This window comes from Hypanus sabinus (assembly GCF_030144855.1).
Source record: "Hypanus sabinus isolate sHypSab1 chromosome X1 unlocalized genomic scaffold, sHypSab1.hap1 SUPER_X1_unloc_7, whole genome shotgun sequence".
NCBI lineage: Eukaryota > Metazoa > Chordata > Chondrichthyes > Myliobatiformes > Dasyatidae > Hypanus > Hypanus sabinus.
In genome coordinates this window covers 523,443-543,413 of record NW_026778976.1, presented here as the reverse complement: position 1 = coordinate 543,413, position 19,971 = coordinate 523,443, and the positions used below count along the sequence as shown (strand labels likewise).

At 46.6% G+C, this 19,971-nt stretch overlaps 1 protein-coding gene across 14 annotated transcripts in view; it reads left to right on the top strand.

Annotated features, from left to right (window-relative positions):
- The window catches only part of smarce1 (SWI/SNF related, matrix associated, actin dependent regulator of chromatin, subfamily e, member 1), a 163,689-nt gene that overhangs the window by 22,367 nt on the left and 121,351 nt on the right, over positions 1 to 19,971 (top strand). For all 14 annotated transcript variants that reach the window (XM_059957851.1, XM_059957856.1, XM_059957844.1 and 11 more), the window contains exon 3: positions 14,092 to 14,135. In XM_059957851.1, coding sequence (XP_059813834.1) covers positions 14,092 to 14,135 — 44 coding nt within the window. The remainder of the gene's footprint in view (positions 1 to 14,091; positions 14,136 to 19,971) is intronic.

Here is a 19,971-nt window from a genome sequence, read left to right as displayed (position 1 = left end):
CAGGGTGCTAGATAGAGTTGATGTGGATAGGCTTTTTCCGTTGAGAATAGGGGAGATTCAAACAAGAGGACATGAGTTGAGAGTTAAGGGGCAAAAGTTTAGGGGTAACACGAGGGGGAATTTCTTTACTCGGAGAGTGTAGCTGTGTGGAACGAGCTTCCAGTAGAAGTGGTCGAGGCAGGTTCGGTATTGTCATTTAAAGTAAAATTGGACAGGTATATGGATGGACAGGGAAGGAATGGAGGGTTATGGGCTGAGTGCAGGCCAGTGGGACTAGGCGAGAGTAAGCGTTTGGCACGGACTAGATGGCCTGTTTCCGTGCTGTAATTGTTATATGGTTATATTGTTTCATGGGATCAATGCCCTTTTGGAATTCAAAGAAACTGTTCCTGAATCGTTGAGTGTGTTTCTTCAGGCTCCTGTACCTCCTCCCTGAAGGCAGCAATGAGAACAGGGCATGACCTGTGTGATCCATGAGACCATAAGATATAGGAGCAGAAATAGGCAATTTGGCCCACCGAGTCTGCTCCATCATATCGTCATGGCTGATCCAGTTTTGCTCTCAGCTCCAATCTCCTCCCATCTCCCCGTGTCCCTTCATGCCCAGACCAGTCAAGAACCTATTACCCTCTGCCTTAAATATACCCAGTGACTTTGGCCTCCACAGCTGTCTGTGGCAATGAATTCCACAGATTCACCACCCTCTGGCTAAAGAAATTCCTCCTCTTCTCTGTTCTGAAAGGACACCCCTCTATTCTGAGGCTGTGTCTGCTCTCACACCACAGGAAACATCCTTTTCACATTTAATCCATCAAGGCCTTTCACCATCAAAGGTCACCCCTCATCCTTCCGAATTCTAGTGAATAAAGGCCCAGAGACATCAAATGCTCTTCACAAGGAAATCTGCAGATGCTGGAAATTCAAGCAACACGCGCAAAAAGCAAGGATGCTGGTGGAACGCAGCAGGCCAGGCAGCATCTACAGGGAGAAGGACAGTCGACGATTCGGGCCGAGACCCTTCGTCGACTTCCGACAGACGCTGCCTGGCCTGCTGCGTTCCACCAGCATTTTGTGTGTGTTAAATATTCTTCATATGACAAGCCATTCAATCCTGGAATCATTTTCGTGAAGCGCAGACAGGAGGAGCTCTGCAGATGCTGGAAATTCAAACAATACACACAAAATGCTGGTGGAATGCTGCAGGCCAGGCAGCATCTACAGGGAGAAGTGCTCCCTACACCTACACTTGGTCTGCCAGAAAAAGCAGGATCTCCCAGTGGCCATACGTTTTAATTCCACGTCCCATTCCCATTCTGATATGTCTATCCACGGCCTCCTCTGTTTTCAAAATGAATCCAAACTCAGGTTGGAGGAACAACACCTTATATACCGGCTGGGTAGCCTCCAACCTGATGGCATGAACGTTGACTTCTCTACCTTCCGTTAATGCCCCCCCCCTTCTTACCCCATCCCTGACGTATTTATTTGTCTGCCTGTTCTCCATCTCCCTCTGGTGCTCACCCCCCTCCCCGAGGCCTCCCGTCCCATGATCCTTTCCCTTCTCCAGCTGTGTATCACTTTTGCCAATCACCTTTCCAGCTCTCAGCTTCACCCCAACCCCTCCGGTCTTCTATCATTTCGCATTTCCCCCTCCCACCACTACTTTCAAATCTCTTAGTATCTTTCCTCCTTTCGATTAGTCCTGACGAAGGGTCTCGGCCCGAAACATCGACAGTGCTGCTCCCCGTAGATGCTGCCTGGCCTGCTGAGTTCCACCAGCATTTTGTGCATGTTGTTATCATTTTCGTGAATCTCCTTTGAAACCTCTCCAGTTTCAGCACATCCTTTCTAAGATTAAGGGCCCAAACCTGCTCAAAATACCCCAAGTGAGGCCTCATTTGTGTTTTATAAAGTTTCTAAATTACCTCCTTGCTTATATATCTTAGTCCTCTTGAAGTTAATGCTAGCCTTCCTCATCATGCTCAACCTGTAAACTAACCTTTAGGGAATCCTGCACAAGGACTCCCAAGTCCCTCTGCACCTCCGATTTTCGTATTTTCTCTCCTTGTAGAAAATAGTCAACCCTTACATTAATTATACCAAAGTGCATGACCATACACTTCCCGACACTGTATTCCATCTGACATTTCTTTGCCTGTTCTCCTAATTTGTCGAGGTCCTTCTGTAGCCTCTCTACTTCCCCAAAACTACCTGCCCCTCCACCTATCTTCATATCGTCTGCAACCTTTGCAACGTTAATTCCATCATCCAAATCACTGACATGTAACATAAAAAGAATCGGTCCCCACACAGACCCCTGTGGAGCACCGTGAGTCTCTGCCAGTCAGCCAGAGAAGGCTCCCTTTAATCCCCCTTTCTGCCTCCTGCCAGTCAGCCACAGCTTTATCCATGCTAGAATCTTCCCTGTAATACCCTGGGCTTGTAGTTTGTTAAGCAGCCTCATGTGCGGTCCCTTGTCAAAGGCCTTCTGAAATTCCAAGTACACAACGTCAACTGATTCTCCTTTGTCTATCCTGCTTGTAACTTCAAAGAATTCCGACAGGTTTGTCAGACAAGATTTTCCCTTGAGGAAACCACGCTGACTGCAGACTATTTTATCATGTGTCTCCGAGTACCCTGAGACCTCGTCCTTAATAATCGTCACCAACTTCTTCCCAACCACTGAGGCCAGGCTAACTGGCCTGTAGTTTCCTTTCTTCCGCTTGTCTCCTTTCCATAGTGAAGATTGATGCAAGATACTTATTTACAAACGTTTGCAGTTTGTCCGCCATTTCGCTCTCCTTCATTACTCCCTCTCCAGCATTGTTTTCCGGCGGTCTGATATCCACTCTCGCCTTTCTTTAACGCTTTACGTATCTGAAAAAACTTTTGTTATCCTCTTTAATATTATTGGCTAGCTTACTTTCACATTCCAGCTTTGCTTTCTTTGTGACTTAATACCTTCTTAATGAGTGGTTGGGAACTTTCAGGGTGAGTTCGATCATATGCGGTTGGGGACCTTTATAATGGATTTCCCCTCTGTGAGGCAACCGCTCCCTGAAGATGTCCTGGATACTGCAGAGGCCAGTCCCCACGATGGAGCTGACTAATTTTACAACTCTCTGCGGTTTATTTTGATCCTGAGCAATAGCTCTCCCCCCACCCCCACCTCCCATACCAGACGGTGATGCAGCCGGATAGAATGCTCATCACAGTACATCCGTAGAAGTTTTCAAGGAAACTGTAAACCTCCTCCAACTCCTGATGAAATACAGCTTTCTTTGTAGCTGCATCACTATGTTAAGCCCTCACAGAAGTTGCTCACTCTCTCCACCTGATCCTGCTATGAGGATCGGCTTGTGTTCCCTCGTCCTACCCTTTCTGAATTCCACCATCAGCTGCAGGAGGAGGAGCTGTTTATGTTGAGGGAGTTTAAAATAAACTTGGTGCTGCTGTTCAAGATTTTGAAGATAAAGATTAGCATTCTGGCGTAGAAGTATGAGGGGGGAGATGTAACTGAATTCTATCGGGTATCGAAAGGCCCAGATAGAGGGGATATGCTGAGGATGTTTCCTACGGTGGGGGGGGGGGGGTCAAGGACCAGAGGGCACAGCCTCCGAAAAGAGGGACATCCATTTAGAACAGAGACGAGGAGGAATTTTATTGCCGGAGGGTGTTGTATCTGTGGAATTCACAGGCAGCTGTGGAGGCCAAGACATTGGGTATATTGAAAGCGGAAATTGATAGGTTCTTGATTAGTCAGGGTTACGGGAAGAAGGCAGGAGAGTGTTGTTGAGAGGGATAGTAAATCAGCCATGGTGGAACAGACCTGATGGGCTGAATGGCCTAATTCTGCTCCTGTGTCCGACGGCGTGATCTATTGCTTGTCACATGTACGTTGAAACAAACGGTGAAATGCTTCATTAGTGTTGATGACCAACGTAGTCCGAAGATGCACTGAGGGAAAGCCTGCATATTCTGAGCCAACAGAGCATGCCCAGAACTTGCCAACTCTAACTGGTACGTCCTTGGAAGGTGGGAGGAAACCAGAGCACCCGGAGGAAACCCACGCAGGTTTCCTTTTGTCTTCAGCAGTAGAAGCACTGATTACCAGTACTTTGTAAACTTTGTCTCTGAATGTGAACAAAACAAAAGAGGTGGTTGTTGACTTCAGGAGGGCACAGAGTGACCACTCCCCGCTGAACATCGACAGCTCCTCAGTAGAGATCGTTAAGGGCACCAGATTTCTTGGTGTTCGCCTGGCGGAGAATCTCACCTGGTCCCTCAACACCAGCTCCATAGCAAAGAAAGCCCAGCAGCGTCTCTACTTTCTGCGAAGGCTGAGGAAAGTCCATCTCCCACACCCCCATCCTCATCACATTCTACAGGGGTTGTATTGAGCAGCTGAGAAGATCATCAGGGTCTCTCTTCCTGCCATCACGGACATTTACACTACACGCTGCATCCGCAAAGCAAACAGCATTATGAAGGACCCCACGCACCCCTCATACAATCTCTTCTCCCTCCTGCTGTCTGGGAAAAGGCTCCGAGGCATTCGGGCTCTCACGTCCAGACTGTGTAACAGTTTCTTCCCCCGAGCTATCAGACTCCTCAATACCCAGAGTCTGGACTGACACCAACTTACTGCCCTATTGCCCTGTTTATTATTTATTGTAATACCTGCACTGTTTTGTGCACTTTATGCAGTCCTGGGTAGGTCTGTAGTCTAGTGTAGTTTTTTTTCTGTGTTGTTTTTACGTAGTCCAGTCTAGTTTTTGTACCGTGTCATGTAACACCATGGTCCTGAAAAATGTCTCATTTTTACTATGTACCAGTAGTTATGGTCGAAATGACAATAAAAGTGATTTGACTTGAACTAAATGTCTCTTGTGGGTGGGCGCGGTAGCTTGGGAGTTAGTGCCCCCGATTGGGAGTCAATTCCCGCTGCTGCCTGTGAGGGGTTTGTACGTTCTCCCCGTGACCACGTGGGTTTCCTCCCACAGTCCAAGGACGTACCGGTTGGTAGGTGAATTGGTCATTGGACATTGTCCTGTGATTAGGCTAAGGTTGTTGGGTGGTGCGGCTCAAAGGGCTGGAAGGGCCTGTTTACAACAAGCTGTGCAAATACGAAAGAGTAAAAATAAATAAATATTGAGAACGTGAGGTGAAGAGCCCTTGAAAGTGGGTCCATCAGGTGTGGGAACAGATCAGTGTTGGGCTGAGTGAACATATCACCCTCTGGTTCAGGAGCCTGATGGTTGAGGGGTAATAACTGTTCCTGAACCTGGTGGTGTGGGTCCTGAGGCTCCTGTACCTCCTTCCTGATGGTTGAGGGGGTAATAACTGTCCCTGAACCTGGTGGTGTGGGTCCTGAGGCTCCTGTACCTCCTTCCTGATGGCTGAGGGTAATAACTGTCCCTGAACCTGGTGGTGTGTGTCCTGAGGCTCCTGTACCTCCTTCCTGATGGTTGAGAGGTAATAACTGTTCCTGAACCTGGTGGTGTGTGTCCTGAGGCTCCTGTACCTCCTTCCTGATGGTTGAGGGGTAATAACTGTTCCTGAACCTGGTGGTGTGGGTCCTGAGGCTCCTGTACCTCCTTCCTGATGGTTGAGGGGTAATAACTGTTCCTGAACCTGGTGGTGTGGGTCCTGAGGCTCCTGTACCTCCTTCCTGATGGTTGAGGGGGTAATAACTGTTCCTGAACCTGGTGGTGTGGGTCCTGAGGCTCCTGTACCTCCTTCCTGACGGTTGAGGCGTAATAACTGTTCCTGAACCTGGTGGTGTGGGTCCTGAGGCTCCTGTACCTCCTTCCTGATGGTTGAGGGGTAATAACTGTTCCTGAACCTGGTGGTGTGGGTCCTGAGGCTCCTGTACCTCCTTCCTGATGGTTGAGGGGGTAATAACTGTTCCTGAACCTGGTGCTGTGGGTCCTGAGGCTCCTGGACCTCCTTCCTGATGGTTGAGGGGTAATAACTGTTCCTGAACCTGGTGGTGTGGGTCCTGACGCTCCTGTACCTCCTTCCTGATGGTTGAGGGGTAATAACTGTTCCTGAACCTGGTGGTGTGGGACCTGAGGCTCCTGTACCTCCTTCCTGATGGTTGAGGGGTAATAACTGTTCCTGAACCTGGTGGTGTGGGACCTGAGGCTCCTGTACCTCCTTCCTGATGGTTGAGGAGTAATAACTGTTTCTGAACCTGGTGGTGCGGGTCCTGAGGCTCCTGTACCTCCTTCCTGATGGTTGAGGAGTAATAACTGTTTCTGAACCTGGTGGTGCGGGTCCTGAGGCTCCTGTACCTCCTTCCTGATGGTTGAGGGGTGATAACTGTCCCTGAACCTGGTGGTGTGGGTCCTGAGGCTCCTGGACCTCCTTCCTGATGGTTGAGGGGAAATAACTGTCCCTGAACCTGGTGGTGTGGGTCCTGAGGCTCCTGGACCTCCTTCCTGATGGTTGAGGGGTAATAACTGTCCCTGAACCTGGTGGTGTGGGTCCTGAGGCTCCTGTACCTCCTTCCTGATGGTTGAGGGGAAATAACTGTCCCTGAACCTGGTGGTGTGGGTCCTGAGGCTCCTGTACCTCCTTCCTGATGGTTGAGGGGAAATAACTGTCCCTGAACCTGGTGGTGTGGGACCTGAGGCTCCTGTACCTCCTTCCTGATGGTTGAGGGGTAATAACTGTTCCTGAACCTGGTGGTGTGGGTCCTGAGGCTCCTGTACCTCCTTCCTGATGGTTGAGGGGGTAATAACTGTTCCTGAACCTGGTGGTGTGGGTCCTGAGGCTCCTGTACCTCCTTCCTGACGGTTGAGGCGTAATAACTGTTCCTGAACCTGGTGGTGTGGGTCCTGAGGCTCCTGTACCTCCTTCCTGATGGTTGAGGGGTAATAACTGTTCCTGAACCTGGTGGTGTGGGTCCTGAGGCTCCTGTACCTCCTTCCTGATGGTTGAGGGGGTAATAACTGTTCCTGAACCTGGTGCTGTGGGTCCTGAGGCTCCTGGACCTCCTTCCTGATGGTTGAGGGGAAATAACTGTCCATGACCAGGCGGTGTGGGACCTGAGGCTCCTGTACCTCCTTCCTGATGGTTGAGGAGTAATAACTGTTTCTGAACCTGGTGGTGCGGGTCCTGAGGCTCCTGTATCTCCTTCCTGATGGTTGAGGGGAAATAACTGTCCCTGAACCTGGTGGTGTGGGTCCTGAGGCTCCTGTACCTCCTTCCTGATGGTTGAGGGGAAATAACTGTCCCTGAACCTGGTGGTGTGGGACCTGAGGCTCCTGTACCTCCTTCCTGATGGTTGAGGGGTAATAACTGGTCCTGAACCTGGTGATGTGGGTCCTGAGGTGCGCGCTCTCCCCCCCCTCCCTCTCTCCCCCCCCCCTCTCTCCCCCCCCCTCCCTCTCTCTCTCCCCTGTCTGAGGTCACTCCTTCCCCAGCGAGAGGGGAGACCAACAGCTTGGTGTTTCGATGTTACGGTCAGCAGCGCCGCTTTTAGTTCTAGCTGCTCTCGGCATTCAGGAAAGAGGCACAGGACTCATTGAATCACGGTGACTTTACTAAGCGCTAATAGAACCGAGGAAATTGAAAAACGGAGTGCTGGAGGTCTTGTAAGCAAAGGGAGAGAGAAGCAAAAAGATGGCAGTGTTGTGTGTCTGGGTATTTTTATATCCTCTGATTCAAATTCATAGATAAGAGCTAACCAATCAGATAGCCCCTATTCAAATAATGCTTCCAAAATGATACCAAGGGCTGTAACCACTGGGAGACGCACTGAACAATTGCACGTACATACTGGGAGGCATACTACACAGTTACATGTGTATGCCGGCCCTCCGTTGGTCAGGGTGGACTGTGGATATTGTGTCCCAGCTGTCTGTCTGATAGGCAAGCCCGGGCGGCATGTTGTTGCTCTGTCCACACGGCTAATGAATTCAAAGGACCGATACAGTTTGGCACCAGTGGTGTCGCAGGAGTTAATGGTTGGCGTAGAAATCAACATAGGACCCCCAGCTCTGGATTGTTCCTCATAGTTTAGCCCCAAAGCCTCCCCCACGATTAGGCATAGCCACAAGACAGTGGAGGAGCTGACGAGCCCCTGCTAACTTGTTGATGCAGGAAAATCGTTTCATTTTCACTCCTGGCCGTTTCTGGCATCTCTAAGCCTGAATGCTTGAAATAGCAGAGAGCAATTCCAAGCCTGAGTTGTCTTGCTGCTCACTTCCCGTCAACTATCAGTGACAAAAATCTTTTTTCTTTTGGAAACAATACACCCGCAACTGGTGCCGTTTAAGAACTATATAACGTACAACCATATAACAATTACAACACGGAAACAGGTCATCTCGGTCCTTCTAGTCCATGCCGAACGCTTACTCTCACCTAGTCCCACTGACCCGCACTCAGCCCATAACCCTCCATCCCTTTCCTGTCCATATACCTATCCAGTTTTACCTTAAATGACAATACCGAACCTGCCTCTACCACTTCTACTGGAAGCTCATTCCACACAGCTGAATAAAGAAGTTTCCCCTCGTGTTACCCCTAAACTTTTGCCCCATAACTCTCAACTCATGTTCTCTTGTTTGAATCTCCCCTACTCTCAATGGAAAAAGCCTATCCACGTCAACTCTATCTACCCCCCTCATAATTTTAAATACCTCTATCAAGTCCCCCCTCAACCTTCTGTGCTCCAAAGAGTAAAGACCTAACTTGTTCAATATTTCTGTCAGAGCCCCTGCTATTTCTACACTAACTTCCCTCAAGGTCTTATGGAATATCCTGTCAGGATCTGGAGACTTATCCACTTTTATATCCTTTAAGAGCTCTAGTACTACCTTTTCTTTAATCATCATAGTTTCCATAACTCCCCTACTTGTTTCCCTTACCCTACACAATTCAATATCCTTCTCCTTAGTGAACACCGATGGAAAAGAAATTATTCAAAATCTTCCCCATCTCTTTTGGCTCCACACATAGCTGTCCACTCTGATTCTCTGGGGGACCAATTTTATCCCTCACTATCCTTTTGTTATTAATATAACTGTAGAAACCCTTTGGGTTTATTTTCACCTTACTTGCCAAAGCAACCTCCTATCTCCTTTTAGCTTTTCTAATCTCTTTCTTAAGATTTTTTTTTTTGATGGCCCTAAGCACGGTTTGGTGTCTAGCAGCCACGCGAGTACGTGCAGCTGACTCTAGTTGGAAACTGTTCGACAACAGTCTCCTGTTCCAGTTATGTGGTGCACTGTCCCAAATACAAGAAGGGAATCCGGGCTATTTTCTCAGTTTAGTTTTTGCTCTTTGAGAGCTGTTCCGAGCTAGCAAGTGCCCCAATTAAACAGATTGGAGTTAATCGGAGTTCACTGCACTTTATCTATTTTGGAATGTTCTCAGAATGAAAACAAATTCCATTCGGTCGTGACCCTGTTTTGCAGGCTCGATCTTGTCGGCCGCGGCCTGCACAGAGGTTCAGCAAGACACCTGGATTAGTGTGGGTTCAAAAACATGTCAGTGGGCAAATGCCCCCCCCCCCCCTTGCGGGGCATTCCCAGGGGGCCACAAGGTGCCAGGTGCTGTTGTCAGAGAGCGGAGGAGCAGGTCCCCTGCTGACTGTGGTGCCCAGCCAGTCAGTTCTATCTGCCCACATTGGGCCCAAAGCCCTCCTAACCTCGCCTGTCCATTTACCTATCGAGGATGGCTTTTTAAACGTTGCTAACATGCCTGCTTCAACCTCTACTCCTGGTTGCTCACTCCAGCTACACAACCTTCCTTTGAGTGAAGAAGCAGCCCCCCCCCCCCGCCACCGGTGTCCCTTTATAATCTCTCACCTATGAGCTTTAACCTATGCCCTTGTTTAATTTAGCGCCCTTTCCCTGTGGAAAAAGGCTATGCGCTTTCTCTGTGGCTGTTCATGATCTTATCGATCTGTATCAGATCACTCTTCAATCTCCTATGTTCTGGGAATAAAGTCTTATTTCATGTGACTTGTCCTTGTAACACAGTGCCCCCCCCCCCCCCCCCCCACCAAGTCCAGGCAACAACTCGGTAAAGAGATTCAGCTGAGGGACTGCATTTTTTTTTAAACAATTGATTTACTGCCTGTTATGCCGCTGGTGTTTGAGGGGAGCAATGTTGGTCCTCCATCTCTGGCAGTGTTCAGGGCTTCCTTTGTCGCGTCAGTAGCTTCCTTTCGGTTTTCACCACCGTCAGCTTTGCAAGTCCCGGGTGGAGACTCAGGAATGCCGTCACTTTCAGATGTAGACGGATTCTTCATTGCTGTTTCTGTGACAATTTTGTTTCAGCAGTGAGCTGAACCCCAGAAACTGGAGGGCCGGTGGACGTCTCTTTGCCACAGTCATTGTCAGCAACAGTAACTGTGAGCCTTTTCAAGTGAGATCAGCAGTAAAACAGGGATGCGTGATTGCCTCAACTTTGGTCACCATCTTCATTGTGACAATCATCTGCGTTATCAAGGACGACCTACCCCCAGGACTCGGAATTGTCTACAAAACAGATGGCAGACTTTTCAGCCTTGCCAGTCTCAAGTCCAAAAACAAGACATCTATAAGATCCCTCATCGAGTTCCAATACGCAGATGACAACAGTGTTGCAGCTCTCTCAGAAAACCACCTACAACAGATTCTGACTGCCTTCAACCGTGCATACATGAAACTTGGACTTACTGTCAATCCCAAGAAGACTCAGATCTTCTACCAACTGTCACCAACTGAGACAAATTGGATTGAACCATCTGTTCAACTTGGCGAAACAACCCTAGAAAACATGGACCACTTTCCATATCTTGGAAATCACCTCTCCTCCATCGTCGACCTTAATGACGAGATCCAACATCGTCTTAAATGCACTGGAACAGCTTTTGGACGTCTCTGAACAAGAGTCTTTCATGACCATGACATCCGAATAGACACCAAAATATTAGTGTACAAAGCCGTGGTGATCCCAACGCTCCTGTATGCATCAGAAACCTGGACGACATACCGATGACATCTGAAGGCACTTGAAAAGTTCCATCAACGCTGTCTTCGAAACATCTTAAATATCAGCAGGGAAGTTAGAAGAACCAACGTCAGTGTGCTAAATGAAGCAAAAACAACAAGCATTGAAGCCTACGTCATCAAAAACAAACTAAGATGGAGCAGTCATGTTGTTCAGATGAAAGACGAACGTCTACCGAAACAAATCTACTCCCAGCATAAAGAAGGCAGACGTAAAAGAAGCGGACAACAGAAGAGATTCAAAGACGTCTTAAAAGCCAACATGAAGAAATGTAACATCGACATCAACAACTGAGAAACCAATGCCAAGGACAGGGAACTCTGGCAAACCATCATCCGAGAAGGAACAGCAACTTTTGAAGCTGACAGATGTGCAGGATTGGAAGAAAAGAGAAGAAAATGGAAAGAGAGGCAGCAACAACCAAAGTCCGATCTGCCGTCTGGAACCACCTGTCCTGGATGCGGAAGAACTTTCAAAGCCAAGACTGGACTCATAAGCCGCTTGAGAGCCCATAAGTAGATCAACGGAACAAAGACCATCATCCTCGACCTCAAGGGATAGCCACGGCTACGATGACCCTTTGACCTTTTTGGCATTGGTGACCCTACCAAGAGCCACAGCATAAAGCCCTGACTCAAGGTCATTGAGACATGCAAGCCCCCAAACTGCAACAGTTCAAGTCAAGTCAACTTTTATTGTCTTTGGCTGAAAATAGCTAGCACATACGCATAAACCTTTTCCAACAATCACCTTGAAATGATTGTGCTGTAGGCCAACCGACGCACATTCTTGCTTCCATTCAAGGAATGTGGGTGTTTGAGAACCCTGCGGAGTGTTTTGCTGGTTCTATTTTCTATTTGCACAGTTTGTCTTTTGCACGTTGGTTGTTTGTCAGTCTTTGTGTCTAGCCCTTTCAATGATTCTGTCATATTTCTTCTAGCAAACTGGAGTTGAGATTTCATGTGAGTGCTGTCTGTGCTTTTGTATTGCATGCAAGAGAATGAATCTCGGGTTGGCATATGGTGATGCAGACGTACTTTGATAATAAATTTACTTTTGAAATTTGAACATTGGTTATACAATTACACATTTTAAGAATTTTGCTGTGGTGTGTTGGTCAGGGATGTAACCCACAACAGATTCAGTAATTATAAAGAATAAAAATTATATAAAATAATAAAGTTGAAGTGGAGTGAAATATGCATTAATACCAGCTTGTATAAGATTGAGAGGAGATTTGATAGTTGTATACAAAATTATCAGATAGGAAAAAACCGGCTTGCGATTATCCTCTGAGGTTGAATGGGGCGATAACCAGGGGGTCATGGGTGAAAGGTGAAAAGTCCAAGGGGAACATGAGGGGCAACTCCTTCACTGGGAGGGTGGTGAGAGTGTGGGCCGAACTGCCAGCACGTTTGGTGTCAGTGTTTTAAGAGAAGCTTGGACAGGTATGTGGATGGTAGCGGTGCGAAGGGCTGAGGTCCCGGTGCGGGTCAGTGGTTTAGTATGGAGTGGATGGGCCGAAGGGCCTGTTTCTGCGCCTCTGTGTATTTACAATGTAAACAGCGTTATAAAAATTGGTTTAAAACAGGGGTTCTCAACCTTTTCATTCAGTGCACCAACTCTGTTACTCCAGGTTGGGAACCCCTGGTTTAAAGTGTTTACAGTGCATTGACGGGGGGTGGGGGTGTAATTAGCACGGATATCAGGTCAATCTGTTGATCAGATTAACTGTCCTAGTGAGCTATCGTTACTCTGGAGACTGCACTGTAGACACCTTAAACCACACCACTCTCCAGCTACTAAGTCACTGTACTTCATTAGAAATCGGAGTCAGGTTTAATATAGCTGGCATTTGTCGTGAAACGTGTTGTTTGGCAGCAGCAGTACATTGCAAAACATAATAGAAACTGTAAATTACAATAAGAAATGTATAGAAATAAATATGAAACTTTGGCTCTTAATGTTATTTATTCCCTATTTCCCCCCCCCCCCCCACCTTCTGTTGTCCCTTCGTGGCCCCGTTACCTCTGCTCTCGCCCCTTCCTGCCCATCATCCTTGCCTTCTTCCCTACGGTCCCTCATTTCCTTCCCTTTACTCCGCAGTCTACTGACCCTCTAAAAGATTACATCATTTTCAGCCCTTCGCCTCTTCCATCTTTCAATTCCCAGCATCATATCATCCAGCAAATTTTTGGATCATTCCATTGGAAGCGGGGTATATTCCTGTTTCCACTCAACAGGTGATGGCTTTTACAACTTTATTGGCTAGGAGAGCCAGTGGAAGGGTTCTGATCCCCCTGCGGCTTCCTTCCATTACGTCCTGTTTAAGTTTAGACAAGATAAGAAGTCGGACTTTTGATGCATCCTCTAAATTTGAGGAAACTTGGCGACCTTTTATTCAGTATTTTCACATGCTTTGATTTACGGCCCTTCCGGTTACCTCCTCGAAACGTTGGATTTTGAAAGTTATTTCTTGCTTTCACTCTTAGTCTGAGCTGCCTGCTCTCTGACGGAAGGTCTCGGCCCGAAACGTCGACAGCGCTTCTCCCTGTAGACGCTGCCTGGCCTGCTGTGTTCCACCAGCATTTTGTGTGTGTGTTGCTTGAATTTCCAGCATCTGCAGATTTCCTCGTGTTTGGTCCTTTTTTTTCTTTTTTTTTTGTTTTTTCTCTTGTTTTCTGTTTTTTAATGTATATTAAAATCATAAAAGTTTCTTATCTTTTCATGGAAGAATTGATTATCTTATTTTTATTACATACTGTTAGATTAATACTATGCATGATCTTGATAATGTATTTTACCTTTTATATGAATTGTTATTGATATAGATATTTGTAATAATTCCCCTGTTGTTTATATATGTACTCTTTTTTTCAATTAATAAAAGGATTGATAAAGAAAGAAAGGAACTGTAAATTACTGACAGACAGACATACTTTATTGATCCCGAGGGGAAATTGGGTTTCGTTACAGCCACACCAACCAAGAATAGTGAAAAAATATAGCAATAAGAAATGTATATAAATAAATATGAAACTTTGTGCAAAAACTAAAGTTAGAATTTTATCTCTGTTACAGAAAGACCTTCCTACGCACCACCTCCTGCCCCTGCTCCCACCACGGTAAGTCTTTGTATCTTTGTTATGGATTATGTAATGAAAATGTGTGTAACACAGAAATGTGTGTGAGTTTTCGCTGGTGTAAGCAGGCGATTCATGGATAGAGAAAATGCAGTGCTCTCTTCTGTTGGTGTGGCTCAGGGCTTAGCTGGGCGAAAGCCTGAGGTGGCGTAGTGCCAGCTGGTGAACCTCTGCCGTTTGGGAAGTGCTGAAGCAGGAATCCGATGCCTGCTGCACTTTCGGTTTTGCACCGCAGGGTGATCACTGTTACGGGTGGAGCGCGGTCTGATGCTTGAGGAGAAATAAGTGACCCTGCCGGTTCCAAAGAGGCCCTCCGTTGGTTGGGATCGACCGTGGATGTTGCGATCTTGGGCAGTATGGCACGGAGAGCGAGCTGTTGCCCGTGTAGCACACTCCCCCTCTCCATGCAGCTGATGAGCCCAAGCGGCAGAGACCGATAACAGTTTGGCACCGGGAGTTGCCGGTCAGCGTTGATCTCAGCGTAGGACTGCCGTAGGGTCTCGAGCTCCAGATCTTTCCAGACGTTTCACTCCGGAAGCCTTCCCCGTGAGTGGGTGTAGCCACAAGGCAGCGGAGGTTTGAGATCAGAGTTTTCCTTCTCCCAGTCAAGCTGCCAGGCATACTAAGTAGCATCAAATAAAAGTAACTGGAATATCATTAGTGAGGATCCTCTGATGGGCCTGTGTCACGTCAGTATATCTGTGAACGTGGATCGTCGACAGTGGAAAACGGGAGCAGGACAGTCGGCTCGCAGTGTTGTGCTGAAAACATTTGCGAAATGATACCATGCTAGTTTTGCTGCTGTGTCAGTGTTTGCGATGCCGGAACTTTCTTACTGATATTAAAAGCAAGTGGGCCATTACTGTCAGTTTTGCAAGCTGCCTCTCGTGGCTTGAAGCTGCTCAGGATTTGATGGTGGGGTGGGGGGGGGGCGCCTACTTGTGCTTGGGCTGTTTTCCGTGGAGCAGCGGAGACGGTGGAGAGATCTCAGATTATGAGAGGCGTAGACGGACAGTGTCTGTTTCCCAGGGTTGAAATGTCTATAATACCAGAGGCCGTGCATTCAAGGAGAGAGGAGATGTGAGGAGATGTATTTTACTCAGAGGGGGGGGGTAGGTGCCTGGTAGAGGCAGGTACTTTTGGGACATTTAAGAGACGTTTAGATAAACAAGTGAATGGGAGGATATGGACGTAGTGTCGGCAGAAGGGATTAGTTTAGTTGGCCATTCAATTACTAATTTAATTGGGTTCGGCACAACATTGTGGGCAGAAGTGCTGTACTGTAATATGTATGTATCAATTGCTATCAGATTGGCAGTAGAATACTTGTAGATCTCTGTGCCTCAGAGGGCACAGCCTCAGAATAGAGGGACTTCCCTTTAGAATGGAGATGAGGAGGAATTTCTTCAGCCAGAGGGTGGTGAATCTGTGCAACTCATTGCCACAGAAGGCTGGCCGGGGGGGGTGGGGGGAAGGGGGGAATAGATTCTTGATTAGTCAGGGCTTCAAATGTTATGGGGAAAATGGAATTGAGAGGAGTAATAAGTCAGATGCGGTGGAATGGCGGAGAAGTCTCGATGGGCTGAATGGCCTAATTCTGGTCCTATGTCGTGTGGTCTGTTGAAAGGGCAGTGAAGTGTGTTCAGTAGACTTTCTGAAACGTCCTGCGTTTGTCAAGCTGACACAAATAATTGGAAGAATGGTTCTCTGTGAAGGTGATGCATAGCTCTCATGCAGGTAACATTTTATAACCAGCTTTATGCTTGACCACAAAAACCAAACAGAGGTTCATTGAAGGACAGTCTTCTATTCGATGACTCCGAAGACATTGTGCTGGAGAACATTCTGATCAGGCTTGGGGCTTTTTGTTTTGTGTTAATGTTTTCAGAATTGTCCTGAAAGTTGGCCCAGAAATAGAATTATCCACTCCAGAGAGGAGCTTCCAGTGTTGCCCACGATCCAGGAATGAATGGAGGCTTCGTATTTGCATGCGGTTGGCCCTGTACCTTTTGAGGTTGTTCTGCCTGGTTATCATGGTGCTATTTTGAAGTTCCATGGCATGGAGCCGGATTGCTGTTCTGAATTGTGGGATGTTTTGAAATGACCAAGGTTCAAGTGTCGGTGAGGCTCGGGGAGAGCAGCTTTGCAAGCTTGCCTTACGAATGTTCGCCATTTGCAAATGAGAACTTTCCTGTCAAACCCTTGTTTTTTTTTCAAACTTTCAAACTTTTTTCAAACTTTTTTTTCAAAGACGGTATCTTTGTCAGAGAGCAATTTTAATCAGAAGAAAAAAGTTTGAAGTCAAATCATTGACAATCAAGATGTATAGAAAAATGTAAAAATTAAATTAACGATTTCACTCTAAAATCTGTGTGATCCTGGAGTGTCGTAACGAACACACGGACCCCGTTAAATCAGATTGAGGGTTTCAGTCTAATATCTGTGTGATCCTGGAGTGTTGTAACAAACACACGGACCCCGTTAAATCAGATTGAGGGTTTCAGTCTGATATCTGTGTGATCCTGGAGTGATAGTAACGAACACACGGACCCCGTTAAATCAGATTGAGGGTTTCAGTCTGATATCTGTGTGATCCTGGAGTGATAGTAACGAACACACGGACCCCGTTAAATCAGATTGAGGGTTTCAGTCTAATATCTGTGTGATCCTGGAGTGATAGTAACAAACACACGGACCCCGTTAAATCAGATTGAGGGTTTCAAACTGATATCTGTGTGATCCTGGAGTGATAGTAACAAACACTTGGACCCAGTTAAATCAGATTGAGGGTTTCAGTCTGACATCTGTGAGGGTTTCAGTCTGACATCTGTGTGATCCTGGAGTGATAGTAACAAACACACGGACCCCGTTAAATCAGATTGAGGGTTTCAGTCTAATATCTGTGTGATCCTGGAGTGATAGTAACAAACACACGGACCCCGTTAAATCAGATTGAGGGTTTCAGTCTAATATCTGTGTGATCCTGGAGTGACAGTAACAAACACACGGACCCCGTTAAATCAGATTGAGGGTTTCAGTCTGATATCTGTGTGATCCTGGAGTGATAGTAACAAACACTTGGACCCAGTTAAATCAGATTGAGGGTTTCAGTCTGATATCTGTGTGATCCTGGAGTGATAGTAACGAACACACGGACCCCGTTAAATCAGATTGAGGGTTTCAGTCTGATATCTGTGTGATCCTGGAGTGATAGTAACAAACACACGGACCCCGTTAAATCAGATTGAGAGTTTTGGTCTGATATCTGTGTGATCCTGGAGTGATAGTAACGAACACACGGACCCCGTTAAATCACATTGACAGGTTCAGTCTGATATCTATGATCCTGGAGTGACAGTAACAAACACACGGACCCAGTTAAATCAGATTGAGGGTTTCAGTCTGATATCTGTGTGATCCTGGAGTGATAGTAACGAACACACGGACCCCGTTAAATCAGATTGAGGGTTTCAGTCTGATATCTGTGTGATCCTGGAGTGATAGTAACAAACACACGGACCCCGTTAAATCAGATTGAGAGTTTTGGTCTGATATCTGTGTGATCCTGGAGTGATAGTAACAAACACTTGGACCCAGTTAAATCAGATTGAGAGTTTTGGTCTGATATCTGTGTGATCCTGGAGTGATAGTAACGAACACATGGACCCCGTTAAATCACATTGACAGGTTCAGTCTGATATCTATGATCCTGGAGTGAGAGTAACAAACACACGGACCCAGTTAAATCAGATTGAGGGTTTCAAACTGATATCTGTGTGATCCTGGAGTGACGTAATAAACACACAGATCCTGTTAAATCACATTGTGGGGTTCAGTCTGATATCTGTGTTCCTGGAGTGACAGTAACAAACACACGGACCCTGTTAAATCAGATTGAGGGTTTCAGTCTAATACCTGTGTGATTCTGGATCAATAGTAATCCGTTACCAGGAGCTTTTAATGACTTGCCCTGTGAATATTCATTTAAGCGCATTTTAAAATTGAGTGTTGTTTTCTTTGAGATCTTTTCTGGTTAATTGAATATTTCTTGTTTATTTTTTTCATTTCAAGTATTGTGTGTTCAGCAGAAATGAAGCGGTGTGCGCTAGGATCGCACATGGTGCAGCTCAATATTGATGTCACTTCTTGGCCTTTAGGGAAGTTCAGAATAGAAAAGGATGTTGGGGAATATCGCAATTCATGAAGGGACGTTCTTGGAAATCTGAACCTGGGGTGCTGGAAACCCAGAGCAAACACTCACAAAATGCTGGAGGAACTCAGCAGGTCAGGCAGCATCTCTGGAGGGGAACAGACACGGGGCACGAGGAAGGATTTCGGCCCGATACATCGACCGTTTGTTGCTCTATGGATGTTGCCCTCCCTGCTGAGTTCCTCCAGTATTGTCTGTGCGTTATTCTAGAAATCTGGAGCTTGCTCAGGCAGAGTTGATTGGAATTGATTTCTAATAACAATATTTGACTGGGACTACGCAGAAAAATTATCTGTAGAGGGTATTCAAACAGTTGTTCACGTTCAGATGTCTGCTGTGTGTATTTCTGGCATGCCTCCCATTACCGTGGCCATTAGTGTCAACTGTGGCATTTGAGTCGTCATTTCAATCAGAATCGGGTTTAATCTTGCCCTTGTGTCATGAAATTTGTTATTACTGTATGGAGTACGGGCAGTCCCCGAGTTACGAACGGACGACTCGTACTCACGAACGGAGGGAGGAGAACGCCATCTGCCATTTTAAGTCGTTGCCGTTAACACTGTGTTGAGTATGTCACTTTGTATTTGGCTTAAATATTTCTTATTTTCTTAGCAAGATTCACCCCTTCTTCCGTTCCACTTGTCCCATTTAACCTGTCTCAGCGCAGGTGGACTTCAGGACAAGACACGCTGCCCGCGGCTGCTGCTGTATTTTTTTATTAAGTGCCATCGTGAACAATAGCCAGGACAGAAATGCTGATCAAGTCGACTAGTTCCCACAGAGGACTCTGACAGGCCAGTCAGACAGTTTACTGCTGCTCAGCGATAGAGACCATAAAATCCGCAGTTTTCTGTTCCGTTAAAGTGGAAATAATAAAGCGATCGGAAAGAGGTGAAACGCCATCGGTCATTGGAAAAGCGTCAGGCTGCAGTCGGTCAACAATCGGAACAACTTTAAAGGATACAGGTAAAAGATAAAGTGAGAATAATGGAGCATGTGCAAGGCCCTGCCCCGATGAAAGCTGCAACTGTTACTAAGCAACGTAGTGGTTTAATTATTGAAATACATACGTTTCTTAAGTGTTTTATATGCTTAGAAAGGTTAAATATATACTATATGCTAAGGTAAACGTTTGACCAGCTGACACTAAATAATACCAGATGTACCTGTTCTGACTTGCATACAAATCCGACTTAAAGACGGACTCAGGAACAGAACTCGTTCGTAACCCAGGGATTGCTTGTATATATAATTTAATTACGTATATATTATACTTATTGATATTTAATTTAAATATATACATAATTAAGTAGGGCAAATAAAAAAAGTAAAAAGAAGAACTGGGATAGATAAACGTGAGGATGTCTGCATACACTGGAAATCGAAAGCAACACACGCGCACAGTCCTGGAGGAACTCGGCAGGTCAGGCAGCGTCTGTGGAGGGGTTTAAACAGTCGACGTATTGGACTGAGACCCTGCATCACTATTGGAAAGGAAGGGGGAACAATCCAGAATAGCAACATGGCAGAAGGGGAAGGTGATGGGTGAGGGCAGGTGGGTGGGAAAGGTAAAGGGCCGGAGAGGAAGGGATCTGATAGGAGGGGAGA